Genomic DNA, 19,035 nt, shown 5'->3' on the forward strand with positions numbered 1-19,035 from the left:
GAATTGGGGTTTTGGGTTGAGAGGGAAGGAAGGAAAGGGTGAGATTTGAGTTTGAAAAGGAAAAAAAAAAAAAAAATTTGAAGAGAGAGAGAGAGAGAGAGAGAGAGAGAGCTCGGGTTTTCGGTTTTCTTCAAACACACGGATAGGGCTGGGTTTAAGAGGATGGGAATTCATTGGAGGGGCAGTTGCGAGGCGGGAAGGGGACTAGGGGAAGCGGATTGCGTAATGAGTAAACTCTGTGGGGCCCACCGTGATGTATGTGTTTATCCACGCCGTTCATCCGTTTTTTCATATCATTTAGGGATATTATAGGAAAATTGAAATATATTTAAAAATTAAGCTGACTACACTACTGGAAAAAATGTGAATTGAATGCCTATCGTTGAAAACCTCTTATGGTTCACAGAAGTTTTGGATGAAGCTGATATTTGTGTTTTCCCTTCGTACTTGTTTTTGTGACCTGATGAAGAGGTTGGATGATAAATAAACATCACTGTGGGGCATAGGAAGGTTTCAACGGTGGATGTCATTATTATCAATGTTTCCTGGTGTGTGGTCCACTTGATATTGGGAAATGCGTCAATTTTGGGATCGTGTACTAAAATGATCCGGGAAAACGGATGAACGGTGTGGATAAGACATACATTAAAGGTCTGCCCCCACAGTGTTACTCTGTACGAAATTCGCTTCCTAGATTAGAAGGATAAGGGTCACACGTGGCGCAATAAGGAGCAACGGTGGACGGGAGCGGATTAGGTGAGACACTGGCCTCACCCGAAACGGTACGGCCCTTACCGTGGGGCCCACCTTGATTTATCTATTTTGTATCCACGCTGTCCATACGTTTTACCAAATATTATTTACGGGCATGATTCCAAAAGTGAAGAAGATCTAAATCTTAGGTGGACCATACTCTAGGAAACAGTGATGGTTGAAGGCCTGGCCATTAAAAGCTTCTCAGAGCGCACCTTAATGTTTCCGTATCGTTTATTTGCCATCCAATCCATTGATAAGTTCATATAAACTTAGAGATGAAGTGAAAAAACAAATATCAGCTTGATCCAAAACTCTTTTGGCCCATTAATAAGTAATCACCACTGTTTCCAATGGTATGGCCCATTAATTGGATCTGCTTCTTTTTGGGATAATAAAATACATCTAGGTGGGCCCACGGCAATCACCTCACCGTCTTGGGTGGGTCCGAGTCTCACCTAATCCATTCCTGAGGAAGAGACGCATGTCGGGATGAGGTATGACGTGGATTAGGTACTAACCGGGTGAGCATATTTTATCTCACAACTATATATGATCTCATCCACGAGGTCATCTCTTGCGGTCCTTTCAAAATGAGAGATCTCCCCAAAGACCTTTGGAGAATCAACAACAATCTAAAATATTCCGAAGATCCACATATTAGATCAATCTCTTAACGAATCCATCATAGTATTAGGCAACGACCGGGATGAATGGAAATATTATCTGGGTTAGGTCTACAACCATGACCCATTCGGGATTAAGAGAATGGGGGATCTAGATCCAACTTAGTATACTAACAGATCAGTATTGAGTGTCAAATCTCATCTCACTGTAGACCATCACCTTAGGGGTGGTTAACAATAAGATGGGGTTTGATTCAGATTGTCTAACATCTCAAAATTAACAAGGTGGGCCATCAATAGAGATGTTGACCGGCCATGATTGGTCCAGACTAGCCCTAGGGGTTCTTAAGCCCAATCTTCGGTGAGTCATGAAAATCTCCGCAAAGGATTAGCTACAAAAAGAAGACCTGAAAAGCTAGCGAGTCTGGAGTCCTTTTTTTCCAAGGCAAGTCTTGATTTCCTACGAAAGAGATGACATATCCAGAAAACCAGCATAAAGAATCCCGAATCACCCAAAAGCCCAACTAGGCTTTCATTGTATCGAGAAAGTTATAAAAGGAACACCCGAATAAGAGCTCGAGGCTCCACACCAAACACATCTATCTACACATACATATTTTACCTTTCCTCTCATAGTTTACTACTGCCCAGCGGCTCCCACTGTAGTACGTTTATCTTAGGAGTAAATTAAATATCATTAAACTTAAGTTGTCAAATCTCCATGTCCATCTAAATTCCGATTCTGTTGTTCATACCCCAGTCATATCCTGCTGACAATTTGCCTTGGTCGTTTGTTTTGATAGGCACATCAAATATTTATCTTACTTCTTGTTTTAATAAGAGTGTAAAGCATGACGGTTATAAAATGACCAATACATTAATAAAGATCGATTGTGTTTATGCTAATCTTTATTCCGTTATGTGCAAATCTTCTATTCTAATTGAGGAATACCACGTTAAATCATTGGTGAAATAGAAAGTCCTTAAATCGACCGATTCTGTAATCACTGGTGCAAGGAAAAATGAATTGATCATTCGTGAGGGATAATCCCCTCCCTTGCTCAAATCACCTTATTACGACGCACGTTAAATCAATCAATCGATGGTCGAGAAAACTCTCAAGTCCAGATCCAATCTCCAATGTCACCATCTCGGTGTAGGGGTATCGACCAATTTAGTAGATATCCTTGAGTCGAATAGACTTTGGCACGTCTGTGCAATCGTACACGCACACGTACTTCCAATCTAGGTCCTTGGTCACATGAGCGACCCTAAGTAGCTGAATTGAGAGCAACACCTCTTTTTTGGCACTCTCGGTAGGATGCAGTGGCGCGTGTAAACACAAATTTAACATTGATCACAACTCTAATAGGGGCCACTGGTATGCCCAATCACAATATCCAACCCTTAGGTACATCCACATTATTGATCAATTAGGCTCGCCTTATAAAACCCTTACATTCTAGTGAAATACAAAGTGTCCTTCTGCACACTTGGTCTCACTTCCTTATTAGTTTTTAGTTCTTCTCACTTGGGGAAAGATGGTTTGTTCATGACAGGAATGTCAGACAAGTGTCACACAGTCTACACTAGAGGAAGCACGTGGGCTGTGACAACACGCTACTAATGAAGAGGAAGAGAATAGACAAGCATCAGGGCACATTGGCACATCAGTCACTCATGTCTAATAAATCTATAGCCTTTTAATTTACAATTAGTTGACACGTCGTAGCCTCTAGAATGCGTATAATATACAAAAAATAAGTCTTTCTAGTGATTTGATAAATTAGTCAAAGAAAAAAAAATCAAACAATATTAGCCTACATGCAACATCCAACCATCCCCACTGGTACTATACATTGGAAGTAAGTCATCCCAATAACAGTAGAGCCGTCCGTAATAAAGGTTATTAGTAGTAGCGTGTGCTAGGGTTGCGCCAGCCCGAAATATGGAATGTTCTCTGTCCTTGTAATTCAGGTCATAAGCCTTTCTTCCCTATTTATAAATAAATTAATTAAAAAAAAAAAAAGTGCAACCGGTTGAATCTAACTTATTCTTAAAATATACCTAAAAGCAAATTCATTCTTTCATTTTTAATTTTTGACTTATCTGGTCTTCGACAACTTAGAGCCGGGTCTTCTTTCCTCGCTATTGCAAATATTAAAAATAATGAAAAAATTGAATTCAAATATCAAATATTTCAAGAACCAGTCAGGTTCAGCGGAGATGAATACACGGTGCTGTTATAGGCTTTTCTTGTTACGTGAAAAGACTAATCTATCCCTGTCCAGATACATCCCAGGGGCAGCTAGAGAAAGAAAAAAATCTAGAAAAAATCTACTGTATATCTTCTCTTAGCTAGCAGAGTAAACTTAGAACCAAAAATCTCAACAGCTAGAAAGATCACACAGCTAGGAATCTAATTTTAGAAAGGAAATCCAATCTCACAGCTAGCAAAGCTAGCTTAGACGATGCTCACACGGTTTTTGGATTTGCACAAATCCATCACCGCTTCCAACACTCCCCTTCAAACCAAAACCGGCTTCATTCGAGCATCGTTCTTAGTCGTTTGAATGCATCATCGGCAATGCCTTTGTGAAAATATCCGCCACTGTTCCGTAGTATGACAATACTCTAATTTCATCGTTTTTTGCTTCACATGATCTCTCGGAAAATGGTATTGGGTATCAATGTGTTTGCTTCTTCCATGCCGCACCGGATTTTTAGCTAGCTCGATTGCCGACTTGTTATCCACATATATGATCGGATTCTTCCTGCGGATGCTTGAACTCCTTTAGCAGTTTCTCAACCAAATTCCTTCACAGACAGTGGACATGCCGCCATGTACTTGTGGACAGGGCGACCACACTCTTCTTCTTCGAATTCCATGTGAATGCTTTCGACCCAAGATAGAAAACATAGCTGTGGTGCTTTTTCTTTTTTCTTGATCACCACCCCAATCACTATCAGAGTATCCATACAACATCGCATCATCATTGTACGGATAAAAAAGACCAAACTCAATAGTCCCTTTGATATACCTCAGTACTCGTTTTGCAGCTAGCCAGTGTGATTCTTTTGGGGCTTCCATATACGGGTTTAGAAGCCCAACACTGTAGACTATATCTGGCCTAGTGATTGTGAGGTACCTTAAACTTCCGATTAGGCTCTTGAATAGGGTTGAGTCGACGTTTTTTCCTTCTCCATCTTTCGTGAGCTTCAGGCCTGTTGTAATAGGTGTATTTACCGCTTTACAGTCGACCATCTGAAACCTTTCAAGGAGTTCCTTTGTGTACTTCTTCTGGGATATATAAATGCTGCCGACTTGTCGTTTCACTTCGATGCCCAAGAAAAAGGACATCAATCCATCATCAGTCATCTGGAACTCATTGAACGTATCTTGCTTAAATTCTTCAAACATCGCCTAACTATTTCCTGTGCAAATCATCAACATATAAACAAGCTATAAACATATCGCCATAGGCATCCTTCTTTATGTAGACAGCATGCTCATACGGACATTTGACGAAACCATTCTCTTGAAGATATTCATCAATCCGTGCATTCCAAGCACAAGGAGCTTGCTTTAACCCATTCAGGGCTTTCTTCAACCGATACACATTGTGTTCCTCCCCTTGCATAACAAAGCCTTCAGGCTGGTCAACGTAGACTTATTCTTCGAGTACTCCATTTAAGAATGCAGATTTCACATCCAATTGATAGATCATCCAATTGCGATGAGCTACAAGTGAGATAATCATCCTCACAGTGTCAAGGCGAGCAACTAGGCAAAAACTTCTTCATAGTCTACCCCATATTTCTATTTGTAACCTTTGCTATGAGCCTTACTTTATATCGTTCAATCTTACCATTGGCATTCTACTTGATTTTATACACCAATTTGAGACCAATGGTCCCTTCATCGACTGAGATCAGCTCCCATGTGTGATTCTTCTTAATAGCATGGATCTCTTCTTTCATAGCCTTTCTCCAACATTCTTCATTCATGGCCTCCTCAAATGTGAGAGGCTCAAGGTCCGCATATAGGCAAAGCAAATTCACTTCCTCAATTTCTACGTAGATCTCGTCGAGGTTTCTCATTTTGATGGGAGCTAAGTGTGAAGGAGAATTGGATGAAGATGTGCTGGCTAAATTCTGATTTGGTGAAGTACTTCCACGGGAGATGGAATGTACTCCTAGACTTCTGTGATCCGAAGGGATGATGTGGGTGTCTGCTTCTGATTCACGTGCCTTTCTTCTTCATATTCTTCGGCCTTGACCTGATTTTCTTGGGCCAGATCTTCCTGGTTCCACTTCCAGGATTCCTCCTCGCAGAACACTACATCTCTACTTACCACCACCTTATTGGTTAGTGGGTTATAGAGCTTGTACGCCTTCGATTCTTCACTGTAGCCGATAAAGATGCACTTCTCGCCATGATCATCAAGCTTTTTTCCTTCTCGCTTTTGGAACTTAAGCATAGGCGACACACCCAAAGATCTTAAGGTGCGCTATGCTCGGCTTATATCCACTCCATGCTTCCTACGGTGTCTTGAATCTGACATTCTTGGTTGGACACCTATTGAGTAGATAGGAAGTACATGCAACTGCCTCTGCCCAGAAATTCTTTGTCAGACTTTTCTCCTTCAGCATGGTCCTCGTCATGTCGAGGATGGTGCGGTTCTTCTGTTCCGCATTCCAATTTGTTGTGGCATATACGCTGCAGTGTGTTATTGCTTAATGTCATGTTCTCTGCAATATTCTCGAAAAACATTTGAGGTGTACTTTCCACCTTTGTCGGATCAGAGGGTTTTGATTTTAAGATCATTTTCTTTTTCAACAAGGGCCTCAAAATTTTTAAAAATAATAAAAGTAAAAGACTTCTCTTTGATTACATACACCCATAATTTTCTACTGAAATCATCAATGAAGGTAATAAAGTATTTATTACCTCCAAGAGAGATTGGCTCCAATGGTCCACAGATGTCAGTGAGAACCAACTGCAACGGTTCTCTTACTCTTTGGGATACTCCACTCGAGGAGTTCCTTTATCGTTTTCCAAGTGTGCACACCTCACACACATGTTCTGGAGCTTCAATAGCAGGCAAGCCATGTACCATGCTTAATGAGGACAGAACTTTTAGGCCACTGAAATTTAGATGGCCAAAGCGAAGATGCCACATCCAAGAATCATTGTTTACTTTTCCATAAAAACACTTCTCAAGCATTGTGTTTATATAGAGAGGAAACATACGATTCTTTGTCATCTGGACTTTTACAATCAAACGTCCATGCATATCTCTTATGGGAAGAGAAGAGTTCTTCATGTGTATGATATTCCCTTTTTCGAGGAGTTGTCTGAGACTTAGTATATTACTTTTCATGTTAGGCACATAGTACACATTGGAGTTATAGTTTGGAACACCATTCTTCTGAAAGATTTTGATTTTACCTTTACCTTTCACTGGTGTTTTTGATGAGTCTCCAAACGTTACATCACCATGAACTCCAGTGAGTTTCACAAAGAGTTTCTTGTCGCCGCACATGTGATTACTTGCACCCGTGTCGAGATACCATACATCCTGTTGATTACTACCTTTCTCTTGTGCAAGGAGAAGTGTGGAGCTTTCTTGTTCATGGCTTGATGCTTCGGCATAGTTGGATAGCTCGTCTTGAGTCACCGGCTTACTCCGGCAATCAGATGCATAGTGGCCAAGCTTGTTGCAATCATAACATTGGATGTTCTTTGTACTTCCTCGTCCACGCATAAATCTACCTCTACCATTTTCTATTCCACGGAAAGTGGTATTTTTCTACTGGTTTTGGCCATGGCTTTGTTGGTATCCGCGGCCTCTGCCTCTTGCACGATTGTTAGCAAAATGTCCACCACGTTGTGAACTTCCACGTCCATCATTGTTATCATTCAGAGTCAATCTTGACTCCAAAGCTTGTTCCATCGGCATGGAACTGGCATTCTTCTGCATTCGTTGCTCATGAACTTGCAACGATCCTATCAACTCCTCAATGGAGAGTTTCTCAATATCTTTTGATTCTTCGATCGCCACAACCACATGCTCAAACTTGGTTGTGAGGGATCGAAGTATCTTTTCAATAATTCAGATATCTTCAATCTTCTCATTATTTCTTTTTAAATTATTGACAGTTACAAGCAAACGCGAAAAATAATCAGTAATATTCTCACATTCCTTCATGTGAGTCGCTTCGAACTTGGCTCTTAATGTTTGAAGGCGACCCCGCCCCCCTCGATCTACACCCTTGAAGATGGTGCCAAGGGTATCCCATGCTTGCTTGCTTGATGTTGCTTCGGCAATCTTTTCGAAGGTTGATTCATCTAACCCTTGATAGAGGAGGAACAAAGCCTTGTTGTCTCTCTTCCTTTGATTTTTTTAGAGCGGTCTTTTCTTCATTGGTGAAGGCGACTTCTTCTTCCATAGTGGGTTTTTCATACCCATCGGTGACGATCTCCCATAGTTCTTGCGACCCAAACAACGCCTTCATTTGAATGCACCATTTTTCATAGTTGTCCTTTGACAATTTAGGAACCTGCGGTGGATAGTGCTGGCCATCTTTTTTTTTTTTTTTTTAAGGAGAGAGGGATGAACTAAAAGAACAAATTTTTTTTAAAAAAAATCTTCTGAAATCTGATTTATTTTTATTTTTATTTTTTTGCTTAAAATATGATTTTTTGCTGAAAACAAACTGTTGGATTTTTTTCAAAACTGATTTTTTTTTTTTTTTTTGAAAACCGGGAGTGCAGGATCTGCCTCTTGCTGATGAGGCCCAAGGATCGTCGGCTGTGATACCAGTTTGTTGGGTTGTAAACCCAATCCTTTGCTGACGAGCTGCGGCTACCTCAAAACAGAAAATAAACTTTTAAAAAGAAACAATGATATGCTGCTGTGTTAGAATCGTGTTTAAACGGAGATGAATACACGGTGCTGTTATAGGCTTTTCTTGTTACGTGAAAAGACTAATCTATCCCTGTCCAGATACATCCCAGGGGCAGCTAGAGAAAGAAAAAAATCTAGAAAAAATCTACTGTATATCTTCTCTTAGCTAGCAGAGTAAACTTAGAAAAAAAATCTCAACAGCTAGAAAGATCACACAGCTAGGAATCTAATTTTAGAAAGGAAATCCAATCTCACAGCTAGCAAAGCTAGCTCAGACGATGCTCATACGGTTTTGGATTTGCACAAATCCATCACCGCTTCCAACAACAGCCGGGTCTTCTTTCCTCGCTATTGCAAATATTAAAAATAATGAAAAAATTGAATTCAAATATCAAATATTTCAAGAACCAGTCAGGTTCAGCGAACCCATGACCTATTAAAAACTACAAAGGCATTTTTATCATATATGATGGAGTGCGCTTAATGAACAGCCTAGATCTTGTAGACAAGTGAGTCGCTGAGCTAGGGCTTGGTTCTTGCATAACACCATCATGGGCTGGTTTTGACTATTGGGCCGAGCCTGGGCTTAAGTTCTACTTTGCAGGCCCGGCCAACACTCTGACCAGTAGAGGTTTTTTTTTTTAAAAAAAAAAAAAAAAAAAATTATTAGAAGAGCAGCAATCACGGATAAGAGCTGTACACAAGTCGAGTTAGCTTAGTCAGCTTGTTCGACTTGACTCGACTTGGCTCAAAATTGGATTCATACTGAGTTGAGCTAATTTTTTGAGGTCGGAAAAATTTTGAGCTGAGTTCGAGCTTGCCTGGGCTCGACTCGGCTCAGTTCGAACCTCAACTCAAATCGAATCGGCTCAGTGACTTGGTAATTTTGATGTTGATGCTGCTCGTATTTGATGAAATGACTCAACGAAGTTTTGTTTCGGGTGCGTACATTCTTTGCGGGATTGACTGGTGGCGGGGAAAGAATGGATGCAAAACAAATCACTACAAAAAAAAAAAAAAAAAATTTACATTATAAGATTGCTATCGTTCTTGATTTTGATGCTGCTCACCAAGTGTTTGATGAAATACCTGTAATGTACTGTTAATATTTTGCATTATGTAAGAAATTGAAGATGCACTCTATTTTTTAGAAAATGTCGCACAGGCTCAAACTCAGCTACAACCGGCCCAAGCTATTGACCGAACTAAGCCGAGCTGGTTAGTCAAGCTCGAGGAGCAAGCGGAGCCAAGTTCGAATTAGGGTTAGCTATTGGCCGAGCCAAGCCGGGCTGTGCCAAGCTCGACTCGGTTGGACTCATGTACATTGGAGAATGTCTTGTGCACCACTGGTTGGAGATGAAAAGGAACCATTTGCGTGTTAGAAAGACTTGTAGAAGTGATTGTATGGCGTCCAATCCATTTAATCCATTTAGCAGATTCATCTTCCGCACTAAAATCTGTCGCTATATTTCATAAATCTTGTAGTGTATATTTAAGTAAAACTAGAAAAAAGTACAGTTGTTATGATATAATAATGAATACATTTCAGTACCCAAATCATAATACAAAACAACAAAAATACACAAGATTTCAATCTTTTACCTTAGAATAATACTTTTTAAAAAACTCTTGGGAGATAGAAAGGCAACAAGAGCACGAACAGATTGAAAGACCAGGAGCAGATTTGCCACTGCCAGTCCCCACCCCACGTGAAATCTCATCTCCGATCCGTGTTCTTCTGCCTTCCTAATCTCTATCTTCAACCATTCGATGATAGTAAAGAGCCGCTTCGTGTTGTAGAAGACAGGCACGAATGCCTGGACGAGAAGCGACGGGAGAACGTCAGGCCTTCCATGAAGATTTGGGCAGCGAGGAGGAAGCCGAACGGGACGGCCGCTTTGATTCCTTCCTTATCTCGTTTGTAGATACCTTGGAAGATGTAGACGATCGGGAAGAAGAGGCTGATCAGGGCTGAGATAGCGATGTAGAGGCCTAGGAGACGGCTCTTGTTGAAGACGGGAGGTTCGAGTTGTGGGGTGAGGATGGGGAATGCGACTTTTGAGAGGAAGTATACGTAGAAGATGGAGAAGATTACGAAGGCGTAGTCTTCGATGGCAACCATGCCAGTGGCGGAGAAGACTGTGACAAGAGCGAGGGCTTTGAGCTGGCGGAACGTGATGAGGCGAAGGCGGTTGCAGTCTTGATCGATTGGATTCGGCTCGTGGTGTTGTTCTTCCTTTGGAGGAAGGATGTCGCTGCAGGTGGGGGCCATGCCGCCAAACTCTTTTTTTTTTAAAACAAAAAAGAGGTGTTTGGATGTGGGAAGGAGAGATTTGAATTGGGTTTTTTGGATGTGGGTAGAAGAGATTTGAATTGGGGTTTTGGGTTAGAGAGGGAAGGAAGGAAAGGGTGAGATTTGAGTGGGCTTGTTTTTTGTTATCTTCCTTTTTGTTTTTAACGGTTAGCTATAGAAGGAAAGCGAAGAGAAGTGAGAAGAATGGAAGGTTGGATTAAAGAGAGTGGTTGGAAATGGAAAAAAAAATGAGAATTGGGATGTAGGAAGGAGAGAGAGAGAGGCAGGAATTACCCGGGTAACACCTTAGTGGGTGTCACACTTACCGTGGGGCCCACTTTGATTATCCACTCCGTCCATCCGTCTTTCCGGACCATTATAGGACATGGTACGAAAATTCAAGCACATCCAAATCTCAGGTGGATTATACCAAAGGAAAATGTGGTAATTGAACGCCTACCATTACAAGCTTTCTAGGCGACGGTAGTGTTTATTTTCCATCCAATCCGCTGATAAGGTCAATAAGACTTGGATGTGGAGATGAGCAACGAGTCTCGTCGGATCGAGTTATGGCTGAACACACTTGATCCGGTTTAGATATAGGCTTGACTCGAATTCGACCCAACCTGGCATCGAGTCCAGCATGCCTAACCTGATCCGAATCTTAGTATGGCTTGGACTAATCCGGACAGAGTCCGACCCAAGCACGGTTACTGAGTCTGGTCAAGTTGGCACCGAATTAGGTCGGGTATCCACGGGCTAAAATCACAAATCAAAACCTAATTTCACTTGCCTGAATTTCAATCTCTCCATTGCAAGCTCTCAATTAACTCAAAAGCGAGTTTTATATATATATGGGAAAAGGTACTATGCGCTCGACCTCACGAGTCCGTCCCATGGGGTCGAGCTGTGTGGGCCCCACCATGATGCATTTCGAATATCTACCCCATCAGTCAGATGCACCATTCCATTGTGGGCCTAGGTCTCAAAAATCAAGTCAATCTCCCACACCACATACAGAAGTGAGGAGGGGCCGTGCACCATTAAAACATTCATAATCATTTTTTGGGCCCACCGAGATGTGGTTTGCAAATCCAGCCCATCCATTATGTGTGTCCCACTTGGATGAGGGTTCAAACCAAGTTTCAGTAGTAGCATTCAAAACTCAGGTGGGCCCCACGAAGTGTTTTTATATGTTTTAACGGTGTTTTCACATGATTTTAGAGGGTATGGCCTACCTGAGTTCCGTATACGATTGATTTTTGGGATATCCCATAATTTAGAGGGGACCCATCAAATGCATAGTGTTGATGGTCGACACGCATCACGGTGGGGCCCACACAACTCAACCTCATGGGAGCTTATCATGAGGTCGCGCGCATAGTACCTTTTCCATATATATATATATATATATATATATATATATATATATAAGTCGACTTTTGGATCGAGTCGAGTCCGTACCAAGTTGAATTTTGAGTCGAATTATTGGGTGACTTGAACTCGACTCGGTTTGATTTCGGATTGGATGAAGTCAACTCGATTAGGATCGATTCACCCATGCAAAGTTTTTAATGGTCATTCACCACCATTTCCAGTGACATGGTGCACCTGACATTTGGATATGCGTAAGTTTTGAGAGCACGTCCTAAAATCAGCCAGAAAATGGATGGATGGCATGGATATACAACACATTCATTAAGGTGGGCCCCACACGGTAAGGGTAACATCATTACCCAATAATGCTAATCCGATTAGAAGCATAAAGCCCAGACATAACATAGGAGACGCATGTTGGGATGAGGTATGTTGGGATGCCATTTCGATACTATCCTAGCCTGTTTCGATATCCAGAGAGGCTGGGGATATGTATGGGCTTTATCCACACCGTACATCCATAGTTTCATGTCATTTTATGTTATAAGCCTGAAAATTAGGTATATCTAAGGCTCAAATGAACTACAAAATAGGGGATTGAACTCTTATTGTTGAAAACTTCTTCGGGCCATATAAGTTTTGGATCAAGCTGATATTTGTTTATTTTCACTTCATGTAGGCCTATGTTATTTTATAAACATGTTGGATGTCATTAACACCTCTCCTTGCTATGCTACGGTCCACTTGATCTAACTCATTTTTGGGTTCATAATCTACAATGATACGTAGAAATGGATGAACGGTGTGGATAAAAGACATACATACATCAAAAAGACAGGAGGGCGTCTTCTGAGAGGGATACCATTGGAGCCCACCATTATGTATATACCTTATATCCATGCCCTTCATCTGTTTTGAGACGAAGCAAGTCCAAAAGGGCCCATAATATTAGGGTTGTACACAAACCAGGCTAGCCCGATTAACTTACTCGAGTCGGCCCGAAAAAGCTCGACTCGACTCGACCCAGAACTGAGTTCGGTCCAGGATGGGTCATTTTCTTTAGCTTGAAACTGAATTCGGGCTGAGTTCAAACAAGTCCCAATTCGACCCGACTCGGTCCGAAACTCGACTCAACTTGGCATTGCTTAGGCTAAAAACCTTTCCCAAAAATTAAGGCCGTTCAAGTTACTTGCCAAAGCTCTTCCTATGGAATAGATGGAGCAGAGTCAAAAAATCAAGGCCGTCCAAATCGTGGGTCCGAAACTCGCCCGAACTCGCCCGATTGCTGACCGGGCCAAGTTCGGGCTGGACATGTTGGCCCGGTGACCGGACCGGGCTAGGTTGAGCCTAGTTCTACTCGGTTCGGCCCGATGTACACCCCTACATAATATAAGAAACATTGATAATAGACCATTAAACACTTCTCGTGGGATACAAAATTTTGGATCAAGCTGATATTTGTATGGTCTCTTCATCCAGGTCTTAATTTGTGACCTTATCAACAGGTTGGATGGCAAAAAAAAAACATTCCAGTGGACCTGTGGAGCTTTTAATGGTGGGGATTCAATCATCACTGTTTCCTTTAATGTGGTCCAATTAAGATTTGGATCTACTTTATTTTTGGGATCATGCCCTAAAATGAGCTTTTCAAAATGGATGCACAGTGTGGATTTAAAGAACATGCATTACAGTGGGCTCCACAAGTAGAATCCATCGACCACCCAAACCGGTCGGAGCTCGAACAGGCTAGGACCTCTGAGGGCCTATCATGATGTATGGGTTCATCCATACCGTCCATCTGTTTTTCTAATAATTTTAAAGTACAATCCAAGAAATGAGACAATCCAGGGCTCAAGTGGACCACACAATGATGGATCATGCTGATATTTTTGTTTTGCATTCATCTAGGTTTACCTGACCTTATGAACATGATGGAAAATAAAAATCATGATAGGTGCTTGGAAGGTTTCAATGGTGTGTCATTAGCATCCAAGCTTCCAATGGTGTGGTCCATTGGAGCCTTGAATCTGACTCAATTTTAGCCCTATATGCTAAAATGATATTGGAAAATTGGATGGACGGTGTGGATAAACCTCTACATCAAGGTGGGCCCTTGAGAGGCCCAACCTTCGCCACTGAAGTGACTTCACCAAGTTCCGTAGGACCCACCATGATGTATGTGTTGTATCCACACTGTCCATCCATTTGGAGAGATCAATTTATTGTACGGGCCAAAGATTGAGTCAGATCCAAAGCTCGAGTGGACCCCACCACAGAAAACAGTGGAGAGAGTGATGCCACCGTTAAAAATTTATAAGGGCCACAAAAGTTTTGGATCAAGCTGAAATTTGTGTTTTCCCTTCTTTAATGTCTATCTTAACTTATGAACACGTTGGATCACAGATAAACATCATAGTGCAACTTAGGAAGGTTTCAACGCTGGGTGTCACTCTTCCCACTGTTTTCTGTGGTGGGGTCCACTCAAGATTTAGATTTAACTCATTCTTTGTCTCATTCCCTAAAATGATATCTCCAAATGGATGGATGGTGTGGATACAACACATACATCATCGTGGGTCCCACAGAACTTGGTGACGTCACTTCGGTCTCGCTACTCAACATGTCAGTATCCAATCTGCGTCCGTCTTATTACACCTTGAGGCGGATTGGATACTTACCCCTCGCCTGTTCCGAGCTTGGTACTGGCTGGGCTTCTTAAGCCACCGTGATGTATGGCTTTTATCCACACCGTCCATTCATTTTGCAATGTCAATTTAGATTATGAGCCCAAAAACTGAGGCAAATTCAAGGATCAAGTAGACCACACAACAGGAAGCAGCTGGGTTAATGATGCCCACTATTGAATTACCTTCCTTAGGCACACTGTAATATTTATTTGCCATCCAATCTGTTCATAAGTTCATATAGGAAAACACAAAAAAAGATAAGTCAGCTAAAGCCAGAACCTTTTGTGGCCCATTTATAGTCAATCACCATTATTTAGTATGTTGTATTTTGTTTCAAAATTTATATTAAAAATGAAATTTCAAATATTTCGGTTTTCCTCTGCATTTGAAATTTTTGGTACTTTTGAGTTGTAGGTTTTGTCCCACATCGAATTTAGCAAAGAAAAACATCTTATATATAAGATAGACTTTTTGCCCCACCCTGATCGATAGCTCAAGTGGTAGACTGAGTGAAAGATACTTCGTTTCAACACTTGAGGTCTTGGTATCAATCCCTAGTGGGGGTGGCTAACACTAAAGTGTCAACTGATAGTGGGGTGTACTAATAAGCTTTAAAAAAAAAAAAAAAGGCTTTTTGCCTTAGGGCTTGAGCGTCATTCAGTGAGCATGTGAATTTGGTCATGTGGGAGGGCTATGCCAATAACTCTGATTTATGTCATTAACCACACGAGCACGCGTGCCGAGCCGAGTCAGCGTGTGCGACAAGCTGGGCTAGGCATCGGTGCGGGTGTACTCGAGCGTGTGTGTGTATAGGTACTCACGGGACTTTATTTGCAAGAGTGTACTCGCACTTGTGCCTTTTCCATTCCAGTTTCAAACATACCAAAAATATTTTCTTCTGTTGTGAAAACAAGTTTTGGTTGCTGAGTTCGTCGCTAAATCAACTTAGCATTTTCAAGTTAAACTGGAATCAAGGGGAGCAAATTCGATTTCAAGCCGAGTGACTCACGTCATACCTCGACTCAATTTAATAAGTCTTCTTTCTCAAATTTTATTTTCTTTTTAGCTCTCGATTTTTAATAGTCTATTTGATTCAACCAAATATTCCAACATGGTATGGGATGGACCACTTAAGCATTGGATCTCTTTCATTGTTGGGCTCATGCCCTAAAATCATCACTATTTCATGGACCACGTGAGAATTGAACCTCCTTTGTCATTGGGCTCATGCCCTAAAATGATCTGGCAGAATGGATGGACAGCCTGTATATAGAGTACATGCATCAAAGTGAGCCCCACAATAAGGGCTGCACCATCTTGGTTGAGGCTAAGGTGACACCTAGTCAGCTCTCACAAATTCCTACGACTGAGATAGAGGCCATGCGAAAAAAGCTATGGGCCCTACTCCAATTTCTGTGTGGCATCTCTTCCTAGTTCCATGGGTTGCTTATATTAAGATGGCATCTCAAAAATTATCAGATTGAAACTCGAAGTGGACCACACCATAGGAAGTAGTGGGTTTGGGACGCTCACCACTAAAACACTGAAGTTTTGGATCATGCCAATATATTGGATTTTCCCTTCATATGAGACTCAGATTATCAACGGTCTTGATTGCATATAAACATCATGGCAAGCCCAAAAAGGGTGTGACCCACTTTGAGTTTGGAATCTAACTATAGTTTTGGCGATCCAGCTTATGTGGATCGCAATCCATGGCTGTGGAACTCACCGTCGATCCAAATCCAGATCTCAGGTAAGCCGCCCAAAAATTAAGTCAAACCAAATCCAAGTCTCAGGTAAGCTACATTATGTGAAGAAGTGGCGATTGAATAGCCACAATTAAAAACTTCATACGGCCACAAAAGTTTTAGATCTGAGCTAATATTTTTATTTTTCTCTCATCCAGGCCTGTCTTATTTAATCGGTGATAAATAAACAATACGGTGGACCCTAAGAACCTTTTAATTGTAAGCACCTAAAATTTATATCTACTTCATTTTTTGGCTCATACCCTAAAATAAGTTGGCAAAATGTGTAGATAGCACAACACATACATCAAGGTGTCCATGCCACTTCATTTTTTGGCTCATACCCTAAAATAAGTTGGCAAAATGTGTAGATAGCACAACACATACATCAAGGTGTCCATGCCACGTGTAATATGGATTTTCTATTTTTTTTTCATGCACCCCACACACCCAAGCACATGCACATGCCCCTGCACTAACACGGCAGGTATTTCACCACCTATGGATAGTTGAACCCAAGACTTAATGTTGAAACTCTAGAGAGTCTACCACCAAGGCAAGGACTCGAACCCCAACGGAGATTATTGTGCCTTTTTTTTAATTTATTTTTTTCACTTTTGAGTCTAAGCTAATAAATACGCACATAGGGATCCTTACTCATGCTCTGGTGGTAGACTCTCAGGAGTTTCAACACCCGGTGAAGGGTTCAAGTATCCATCGGTGGTGAAATCCCACTAAGGCGTGGGGTTGTGTGCCTGTGTAAAAAAAAAAAACATGCACATAGTGCTTTTTCATTGATGCTAGACGGGATGTGTTGCCGGACACAATTTATGTCCAATCACCCTCCATTTGCTTTTCTGCTACAAATTTTCTCCCATCCAGGTGTTTGATGAAATTTCATCCCCGTTGTGTATCACTGTGGAAGAAGTTGGTTCTTTATGTGATGATGAAATTCTTCCCACTCATTCTTCAACCTTCTTTCCTTCATTGGTTCTTCTCCCCCAAAGGTATGTTTGTGCTTGCCCACAAAATGCTTGTTGAAATGTCCCAATCAAGGGTGTATGTATATATATATGGAAAAGGTTCTATGCGAGCTCGAGTTGTGTGGGCCCACAGTGATGCGTGTCGAACATCTACCCCATCAGTCAGATGCACCATTCCATGGTGGGCCTAGGGCTTAAAGATAAAGTCAATCCGTGATTTGTGTGGACCCCACCACATACAAAAGTTGAGAGGGGTCACCCTCCCATTAAAACATTCATAATCATTTGTTGGGCCCATCGAGATGTGGTTCACAAATCCAGCCCATCCATTATGTGTGTCCCACTTGGATGAGGGATCAGACCAAGTTTCAGACGCATCCAAATTTCAGGTGGGCCCCACCAAGTTATTTTATATGTTTTAGGCATGTCTTCACATGATTTTAGATGGTATGGCCCACCTGAGTTCCGTATATGGCTGATTTTTGGGTTATCCCATAATTTAAAGGGGACCCATCAAATGCACAGTGTTGATGTTCGAGATACATCACGGTGGGGCCCACACAGCTCGACCTCATGGGAAGTTCCCATGAGCTCTACCGCATAGAACCCTAACCAATATGCCAAAAGCCTCAGGACCGATGGAATGTGTTGGGATCTTTAAACCAATTGGGATGGTAACCGAATAGACATCAACCATATTTCTGCACTACCCTCCTTCGGGATGATGATATAATTGATCAATCTTGGAGGGATTCTTTCAAACAAGATGCAAAATGAGCAATAGTTATGTAGTAAGAGATTGTCATTTTAGTTCACGATCATATGCATTTCAAAGTGGCCGGCCTGCTTAAGTGGAATCCAAAAATAGATTTGGAAAAGAGAATGCCACATTTAAGGATATCTATGAAAAAGAATTTCACTAAAGTTGTTTGTTTTAGTTGGAAATCTATGGAAAAGAATCCAACCAGGCCCATTGGTTTTAGCACGTGATTTGGAAGGTTCATTTGTCAAGAAGTGAAAATAGACTCTAAAAAAACATGAAAATCTACTCATATCTTCTTCTGTTTTTTTTTTTTTTAAAGGACATGGAAACCCACTGCATGACATCCACTCCATCCATCAATTGGGGCAGATCATTTTAGATCATGATCCTAAAGATTCAAAGCTGAAATGGACCACACCACATAAAACAGTGGAATGGAGATGCCCACTATTGAAATCTTCCTAGGATCCATCATGATTTTTATATGTCATCCAGGCAATTCATAAGGTGAGTCCCACTAGAATAAAGGGAAATGCAAATATTAGACTAATTCAAAACTTCGCTGGCCCCTGAAAGGTTTGGATCTACTTGATTTTTGGGCTCATGTTATAGAAGAAGATAGCTCAACTGATGAACAGAATGGATATTGCCATACATCTAGGTGGGCCCCACTGTCATTTTCTTGTTGGGTGCTACATACGAAGATGGTGTCCCGGACTCAATGTTGGAGGAGGCTAGACTTCTATGTAATATTCAGCCATTTAAATTGTGGGTCCCATTCTGGATGGAGCATATATTTAAAATCACACTTATCAAACAATCCTACCCATTCAAATTGTGGGTCTCATTTTAGATGGATCATATCTCTAAAATCATGTTGATCAAGCAATC

The 19,035-nt window shown here is 41.4% G+C and overlaps 1 protein-coding gene across 1 annotated transcript; it reads right to left on the reverse strand.

The window, feature by feature from the left end:
* Positions 1-10,049: 10,049 nt before the first annotated feature.
* Positions 10,050-10,562, reverse strand: LOC131230596 (uncharacterized). Its single transcript, XM_058226497.1, has one exon. It carries the CDS (start codon positions 10,560-10,562, stop codon positions 10,050-10,052), a length of 513 nt encoding a protein of 170 aa, XP_058082480.1.
* Positions 10,563-19,035: the final 8,473 nt, after the last annotated feature.

Source organism: Magnolia sinica, chromosome 17, assembly GCF_029962835.1.
Source record: "Magnolia sinica isolate HGM2019 chromosome 17, MsV1, whole genome shotgun sequence".
NCBI lineage: Eukaryota > Viridiplantae > Streptophyta > Magnoliopsida > Magnoliales > Magnoliaceae > Magnolia > Magnolia sinica.